The sequence below is a fragment of the Ammodytes marinus genome, assembly GCF_949987685.1.
Source record: "Ammodytes marinus genome assembly, chromosome: 8".
Lineage (NCBI taxonomy): Eukaryota > Metazoa > Chordata > Actinopteri > Uranoscopiformes > Ammodytidae > Ammodytes > Ammodytes marinus.
In genome coordinates this window covers 4,701,075-4,710,096 of record NC_137212.1, presented here as the reverse complement: position 1 = coordinate 4,710,096, position 9,022 = coordinate 4,701,075, and the positions used below count along the sequence as shown (strand labels likewise).

The 9,022-nt window shown below is 37.3% G+C and overlaps 1 protein-coding gene across 2 annotated transcripts in view; it reads left to right on the top strand.

The window, feature by feature from the left end:
• Positions 1 to 8,456, top strand: part of pde4ba (phosphodiesterase 4B, cAMP-specific a) — a gene marked incomplete at its 5' end in the record, with an annotated part of 102,972 nt that extends 94,516 nt beyond the window's left edge. For both annotated transcript variants that reach the window (XM_080032384.1, XM_080032385.1), the window contains 5 exons: positions 512 to 611; positions 1,370 to 1,524; positions 2,144 to 2,266; positions 3,418 to 3,600; positions 4,076 to 8,456. In XM_080032384.1, coding sequence (XP_079888510.1) covers positions 512 to 611; positions 1,370 to 1,524; positions 2,144 to 2,266; positions 3,418 to 3,600; positions 4,076 to 4,516 — 1,002 coding nt within the window. In that variant the 3' untranslated portion in view covers positions 4,517 to 8,456. The remainder of the gene's footprint in view (positions 1 to 511; positions 612 to 1,369; positions 1,525 to 2,143; positions 2,267 to 3,417; positions 3,601 to 4,075) is intronic.
• Between the last annotated feature and the right edge of the window lie 566 nt (positions 8,457 to 9,022).

Below are 9,022 nucleotides of genomic sequence, written 5' to 3'. Positions count from 1 at the left end.
TGAAACAAGGCTGTATCCAAAATCTGTTCTGTAAAAACTTTAGGAAATTATATGTTGTAGAAATTTAAATAATGATTTGAACTATCTGGCTGTATCCAACATCTGGATTTCAGTTTTTTAAATAAATGCAAATGTAGCTGCTCATAATTAGTGAGATATTGCCGAATATTTATTCAAACATTTCTGAGAAAACTAATTAAAAGAAAATAATTACTCCGGTAAGTAATACATTGGCAAAGTTTCATGATGATATCTATAAGTTAAAATGTTACCTTGCTCACCTGCAGCAGTGTCTCGCCTTAAGGTTAAAATGAAGACATTGAATGAAAATCCAGTGTGTGTGTGTGTGTGTGTGTGGGAAGGGTGTCGTCATGTTTAGCCGTGGGTCTATTATCTCTCCCTCACACAATGCTATGGGAATCAATAGTCATCTTTCTGGTTCTATTTTTATCTTGAGAAATAGATTTAATGATTTTCTTTCTCTCCCTCTGTCTCTCTCTTTCTTTCACAGGCGGTATTCACAGATCTTGAGATCCTTGCAGCCATCTTTGCTGCAGCTATCCACGATGTTGACCATCCTGGAGTATCAAACCAGTTCCTTATCAATACCAGTAAGTCAAAAACGTTACCTAACACATAACTTGATGCTGAGTTACATAGGCCTACTGTACAGCCCAGGAAAAAATTAAGAGACCAGTCTGGATTTTTCTTAAATCTTTATTCGTACATAACTTATTGAAAATGCTCTAAATTACAATATTCTTATTGTGAATTTGATAGAAATGTTGTCAGTAGTTTATATTATAAAATCTAAATATTAATTTTACTCAACAAGAGACACTGAACATTTGGAGTGGTCTCTTAATTTTTTCCGGAGCAGTATGTCCTCAAACAGAAATAGATATTTAGTCAGATTTTTGCTTTCCTATCTTTCAAAATATATAAATTGGTGCTTGTATAATATAGATCATATGGCATAAAACCTTTTGCCTATTCGAAACATCAGTGATGCTGTAAATGAAAGTGATCTGTTGAACTGTATATACCTCATAGCAAAACCCAGCAGATGCCATTTATATCTATAAGTTGATTCTGTTATTATTTTAACTTTCCTCAACTTTACTTTCATTAGCTCCTTTTCCTGTATTAAACCTGAAAAGTTAAATAAAAACAATGTAAAAAAAAACAACGAATAGCTACTTTGAACTAAATATAAGTAGACTAAAATATTATATAATTTTCCAGTATAAAATGTGAAAAGTAAAATAAAAACTTGGTGCTTTCGACAACTAAATACAAAAAAAATAAAAATAATAATAATAATAAAAAAAATATATAAAAAAATATTCTGTTTTTAACACTTTTCCAGATTCGGAGCTGGCGTTGATGTATAACGATGAGTCCGTGCTGGAGAACCATCACTTGGCCGTTGGTTTCAAGTTGCTTCAGGAAGACAACTGTGACATCTTCCAGAACCTCCCGAAGAAACAGCGACAGCAACTGCGCAAGATGGTCATCGACATGGTGAGACATCCCACATTCATATTCTGGTCTCTCTCAATTTATACTGTACAGCCTACTGTGTCAGAATGAATTGATTTGATTTTAAATTTGATTTTGAATTTATCTCAAACGATCAACTTTTAAAAGAAGAAAAGAAAGAAAAATCGGATAAAAACACAAAGATAAAACACAAACATAGATAAAGCAATCCGATGACTGTATAGCAAAGTACAAAAAAAAGTTAAGATCGATGATTTGTCGATCTGATTTATCTAATTAATCAAATCTAATTAACTTTATTTATAGAGCACATTTAAAAACAATCACATTTGAACAAAGTGCTTGTCAATAAGAAAAATAAAACAATGACAATGCAGAGTGACAGTGAGGTAAAAGATCACAAGCAACATACAACATAAGTTTTCTATAATAAACATTCTTCTTCTATATTGCATTGTTGAGTGGAGCCTGGGACTTAAGAATTTCATTGTCAATGACTGCTGCTGTAATTGTTCTGCATAATATGACAAATAAACAATCTTGACTCTTAAATAAGCTTGAATTGCACAACACAAGTGAGATCAAATAATCGACTAATATGCTGACGATGGTGTTGTTTTTCTCTCTGTGTTTTGTTCAGGTTTTGGCTACTGACATGTCCAAACACATGAGTCTTCTGGCTGATCTGAAGACTATGGTGGAGACCAAGAAAGTGACCAGCTCTGGAGTTCTGCTGCTGGACAATTACACCGACAGGATACAGGTAGGCACTGGTTTATGCTAAAACAATACGAGGGGTTCGATCATCTGTCTTGTATGCTTATTTTGAGGTATCTTATCGTTAGCCTCATAGCATAATTGCCTAAATCATATTTACTCTGCTCTACTTTTACTCTACATTTACTCTATTCTACATCTACATCTACTCTACTCTACATCTACTTTTCATTAGCCTAATAGCATAATTGTCATAAAAAGTCATATTTTAAGGGTTATAGAGTAGGGTAAAGTAGATGTAGAGTAGAGTAGATGTAGAATAGAGTAGATGTAGAGTAAAAGTAGAGTAGAGTAAATATGATTTAGGCAATTATGCTATGAGGCTAACGAAATATAAATTGAGCTCGCTTGAGGTATTTTTGGACTTGTGCATAAATGGGAGATGGAGACACATTTTTTCAAATAAGTTTTGACGTTGGGATCATTGAAATAACGAGTGATCAGGTGTTTGCTTCAAATAGCTGATCACTGGATGTTCTTTAAATAGCTCTAATCAATCACCAGTAGTGTTGGCGTTCGTTACTCAGTCGATGATCATTATCCGGTCCCCCTTGACGTAGCTGACCTTTGATGCCGCTGTCACTTATTCTCTCTCTCCATCCATCTTCTTTTTTACCATTAAATGCTCCCTCCACACTGTTCCTCTGGTGGTTTGTGTTTCAGAACAAAACACATTATAGAATTAGCCTTAAATATCTGTTATACAAGAATCTTAATTATTCAAAATTGTTAAGTTATCTACCGCAGTCGGCTGTACTGATTTCAGGATGGTAAAATGGAGAGGCTACATTGTTTACACCAAAAACAGAAATTGTGTCTGTAAACTAAAGCGTTGGATTGTTTATACTATCTAATACACACTCATACATTTAGATTTAGAAATAACATAATTTGACGATCTTGCGACGTAAAGATTATTTGGAATGCATTGTAACTAATCGGCTACCACGACACTCCACCTACATCAGTGATTTTCTCATCCTGTTTTATAAGCTAAAAAACAAACTTAAAAACAAAAAACACAGGCTCGAAAAAACGAAATCCACCTCATTTGCAGGGGTTTAGACTATCGATTCCAAATATCGACTTTCAAGCGGCAGCCATATTGACGATATAACAATTCTTTCTCCTTCGTAGGTGCTGCGTAACATGGTGCACTGTGCCGACCTGAGTAACCCCACCAAGTCCCTGGAGCTGTACCGCCAGTGGACCGATCGGATAATGGAGGAGTTCTTCCACCAGGGAGACAGAGAGAGGGAGAGGGGGATGGAGATCAGCCCCATGTGTGACAAACACACGGCCTCAGTGGAGAAGAGCCAGGTAGGCAATCAGCCACATGTTATGGACTGCACTGTGCACAAACCCTGGACGTGTGCGTTCACATACAGTATGTGCATGTACCAGCCAATAATGTAACAATAACAGCCGATAATATTATACTTTCACATTTTCGTTATGTAATAAAAGTTGTTGCTGTAGTAACTTGGATGGATGGATGGATGGATGGATGGATGGATGGATGGATGGATGGATGGATGGATGGATGGATGGATGGATGGATGGATGGATGGATGGATGGATGGATGGATGGATAGATTGATAGATAGATAGATAGATAGATAGATAGATAGATAGATAGATAGATAGATAGATAGATAGATAGATAGATAGATAGATAGATAGATAGATAGATAGATAGATAGATAGATAGATAGATAGATAGATAGATAGATAGAACAAAACAAACCTCTATCCCAATCCTAACCCATCTCCTCCCTCTCCTCCCTTCTTCCAGGTTGGTTTCATCGACTACATCGTTCACCCTCTGTGGGAGACCTGGGCCGACCTGGTGCACCCTGACGCCCAGGACATCCTGGACACTTTGGAGGACAACCGCAACTGGTACCAGAGCATGATCCCCCAAAGCCCCTCTCCGCCCTTCTACGACCAGGGTCCGCACGGGCATGGAGGAGGGGGAGGAGGGGGTGGGGGTGGTCCCGGAGGCCAAGGGGGTCAACAAGACAAGTTCCAGTTTGAGCTGACGCTGGAAGAGGAAGACTGTGAGAAAGATGGAGATGATGATATCGATGATGATGAAGATGAGGAGGAGGAGGATGATAGTTTAGGCGAATCGCGGTCCCCTCCGTTGGACTATTTGGACGGTCCCGAGCACGACATGGAACCCACGTCCGGAATAGAAATCGTGACGCAAGAGCCGTCACCCACAGACACATAATGGAGATTTCCGTAGACGGGCTCTTCTGCAGGGCGATTTGAAAGGTTTTTTCGTGGAGAAAGAGAAAAGGGGAGATTCCTCTTGCTTTTTTGCTTCTAGCTGTGTGCTTTTTAACAAGCGCACAGGAGCGGCTTAGAGAGGCTTAGTTTTCAGTCCCGCAAACACAGGGGGCTGTGGTTGCACTTGGGGGCGTAGTAGTTTGAAGAAGCCGGACACAAAATGGACGGAGAGTTTTTCAGAAGAAGAGGCTTCAGAGTTCTCAGGAAAATAATAACTGCGAACGTTTTTAAAGTCTTGACGGGACGATACAAGACTAGATTGAAGGTGGAACTTGAAGGATTTTGGCCAGTTTGGGAAATGTTAACTTCTCGTTTCTGGACTGGCGTTAAATAGACAATGGACCATTCGACACTACTGAGAGAAATTTTGTACTTTAAGATTTTTTTTCTTTCTTTTTTTTTCTTTTTTTTTTACAGATATGATTTGATCTAGAAGTAGCATAGAGTTAAGATCTACTGACTGGAGACACATTTGTATAGCAAAGAGAAAGCGTTTACTTTTTTCCTGTACCATTTTGTCAAAGGACTTTTGTGTGCCTTTTTTTTACTCTTGTCTTTATAATAGTTTTTTATTTATTGAACACTCTAGTATGTTTGTTAAATCTTTGTTTTTTTTTCTTATCTGAAAGAGCAAAATCTTTTTTTTGTATGTTAAAAAGAGAACAGTCTTCCATGTATTGGGCAATAGAGAAATCCAAACAAACGTCGACAAACAACTCTTAGTCAAACTCAAATAGGGAAACATTACCACCCCACGTTATATACGCACATTAGTTGTTGTTTTTTTCGATCTATTGAAGCACAATGTTTTTCTGAAAACGTGGAATTTCAATTCGCTTATATTCACTCGTCGTGGTTCATGTTACATGTTTAGTTTGTTGCTTTCTGTATCAGATGTCAGTCAATGAATGTCACAGTCACACTCAAATACATCTTTAATTTCCATACGCCATCTCTGCATACATCTCTTTGATTTTTATTTGTGACAGTCTGCAGATCATTGGGAGCTTCGTACCTTTTCACACCAAAAATTAACTTTTAATCCAACCATTCCATTTTCAGTGAGAATATTAAATAATACAGCAGCAACTACACTAGAGATTCATCGATCAACTATTTTTCAAATCTGGGTTTTGGGATATCGGTCTATACCAATACTCTCCGATATCATAATTATTATATATATATTTTTAATTTAATGATTATCAACTTTCCTGGTTACAATAATCACAAGCAAAATGCACTTTGGAATTTGCATTACAAAGAAAAGTGAGTCCGAGATCCAACGAGTAGAGGCAGCCATATCAGGCACCATACTAATTTTGGATACAATCGGTCTCATATATATTGGATCGTATATGTCCCATCCCTAAACTACATGGACTAATATTCCTGCTAAATTGTCCGTGTAATATCATTGGGACATTTTATATACGATTTTGACTTTGCATTTTTGCATCCAATTGTTTTTTTGCATTGGTGATAAAAGGTGAGAGGTGATAGTTAAAAGCCTCATAACAAACACCTCAAAACAACAAGCTACTCAGATTTTAGATAAGATTCAAAATGAAGTCTGAAGCCAAGGACAAAATTCCCAACAACAGCAGTGGGTGCATCTATTTTTAGCCCCACAGGTATACTACTGCTGCAGCCATAATAATCCTGTTAGCTGGTAGCATGTCTTGACCCCCACACCCGGCCCTGATGTAACGCCACCCTGCCCCCCTTTGCAATCAGGCCCCCGACCCGGTGATTAAAGGTGCATTATGCTGCATCCAGCTGCCTGTCTGAAAAGGCGCTCTCATCAGCCCTGCTATTCACACGGTTTACCAAACCCCTGTGGGCCTCACTGACACGACCCCAAAACAATCAGGCCAGCTATTTCCAGACCCAAAAAAACCCCTCAAGTACAGCGTCTGCTCATTGACGTCAATATGTGCCCCCTCCCCCTTCCCACTCCCACCCCACCCACTACTGGATCAGTTTTCCAGGGCAGTTGGGTGATTAGGCTTTGGCACAGATGAAATATGAAATCTCTGGATTCAGCATAGCAGGCTGTGTGCTGTTAGATGAATTAGCTGCTCTAGTTTTAAATGACCCCAAAAAATGACCCAAACCTCTTTCTGTCTCTTTCACTAATGTATAAGGGAATCTGGATTGAAAATGGTTTTGCAGACTTCACGACAATTTATTTTTTTTTTTTAAATGGATGTCCTAGTTGCATCTTTGTCACCACATCTCTCCATGTTTTAAAATCGGTTTACTATTATACTCAAAAGGTACTTCATCAAAATTTCACTCCAGCATGCTTAAGTGGCAATCGTTTGTGCGCCGTATGTATGGAAGGTTTTGTATGTGTGTGTGTGTGTCTGTGTGTGTGTGTGAGAGAGTGTGTGTGTCATCAGGCCTTACCCCCATCACTCCCACACCACCCCTTGTCTCTACTGTTTGTCGCTAGGAGCTCAAGTTGGTCCTTTTTGCTGTTTATAACAGTGTGTATTTATTCTATACTTTAAAGCTTGTACATAAGAAATACTGGTTCAGTGTAAAATCTATTTTAATTTATATGCACTTGCATTACCTGGAAGTGGTGGTGTTCTAATGTGTAGAAAACTCTGGATTAGAGTCTTTTTTATATATATATACAGTATATATGTATTATATATTGTTTTTATAAATATCTATATAAATAAATATATCGAAGTATATATTCGCACAATGTTTTGAGAGGCCCGGGCAGAGCAGCAGCTAAAGAGACGTGTTGTTGCTGTTGTCACATGAGAACCTTGTAACTCCAAAGATTTTATTATATTACATACAAGTAACATTTTACTTTTAACGTAATGTCAGCAAATGTCACAAGAAAATGTAATTCTTTATCATAAGCTTAAATGCATTAATATAAAACCAAAAATGTCCTCACTTTGGCATCACTTTGAAAACGTATTATCGTGGTAACTTTTTGTATTTCTAAAAAGACTTACTTACTTACTTTTTCACTTTTTCTTATATAAATAAAAAGCCCAAATTTAATGGAGGACTTTGAATGTCCTTGTTTGGTTCCTTTAGATAATCTCCACTAATGGTAAATCTGTTATTTTGACGCTACAAGGTTTTCATCCGACGGCAGCAATTTTGGTAACCGAGAGGCGACATAGAGGACATGTTAAACTGCATAGGCTTGGTAATAGGATACGTACACCGAGCTAGCTAAGGTTAGCTTAGTCAACGCTTGGTGTCAAACTACACAAAATGTGCTTATTTTTCTCTCACACAACCTAAGCCTATGATCCACCCCATAGTTTGAATGCAGATTGCTGATATATGAGGCCAGATAACAGGTTTCGACAGACACACACACACACACACAAAGAGATTGTCTCCTTTTACACTTGACTCACTTGATGTAAAAGTAAATAGGTAACACGCGGGCGGCTATTGTTAGCATGCTACAATACGCCTATAGCACTGACGTGAAAATCGTTCTGAAATTAACAACTAAAAAAGATGATCTTATGTAAAACTGATTGTGCTGTAGTGTGTGAACTCTTTCTGACCAAAACTTTGTTAGCAGTTTTGAGATTCAAAGATGTGTCGGTATTAACATTGTTTGATCTATGTTGGAGTTGGCGTTTTTTTTTTTTGGTCCTAGATGTGTCAAAATTGGTTAGCCAGATTTAGCACTATCTGCATGAGAGATGGGTTATCTTTTTTTATTTTTATTTTTTATTGTCAATAATATGTTATAACAGTCCACCGGTTGTTGCAGGTGGCTTATTCAATGTTTCACACAATGTATGGTATTATATTGTATATTGTGTTCAAAGATGAATCTGAAATACTTTTTCTATTAAGTGATTAAAAAGCAAAGCATGAATATATTCCTTCTGTTTCTGCTTTTTTCTTTTTAGATAGATTGATAGATGGATGGATAGATAGATAGATAGATAGATAGATAGATAGATAGATAGATAGATAGATAGATAGATAGATAGATAGATAGATAGATAGATAGATAGATAGATAGATAGATAGATAGATAGATAGATAGATAGATAGATAGATAGATAGATAGATAGATAGATAGCATTATTTAATTTCAGAGCACACAGGGACATTACTCTGAGAAAATGGAGAAGAAGAAAAACTCATGGCCTATTTTTATTATTAACTAAAGGTGTGAAAAACAAATTGGGTCAGTCACTGTCACGCTTCCGGTGGGTTCCCACATGTGCGTCATGTTTCATTAGGCCGTGGCATAATAGTGTCCCAATACCAAATTGCATTAATTGACCACATGGGTCCTGCACTGAAAAAGTACCCTGCGTTCCGATTTGGTATTTGGATACGCTTAGTAGTTTGTTTTACTCGGCCAGCTATAGTTCAAGGATGAGTGTACCCATGACAAGGGCATAAAGAAAAAACTATATAAAAATAGCATTCTTTC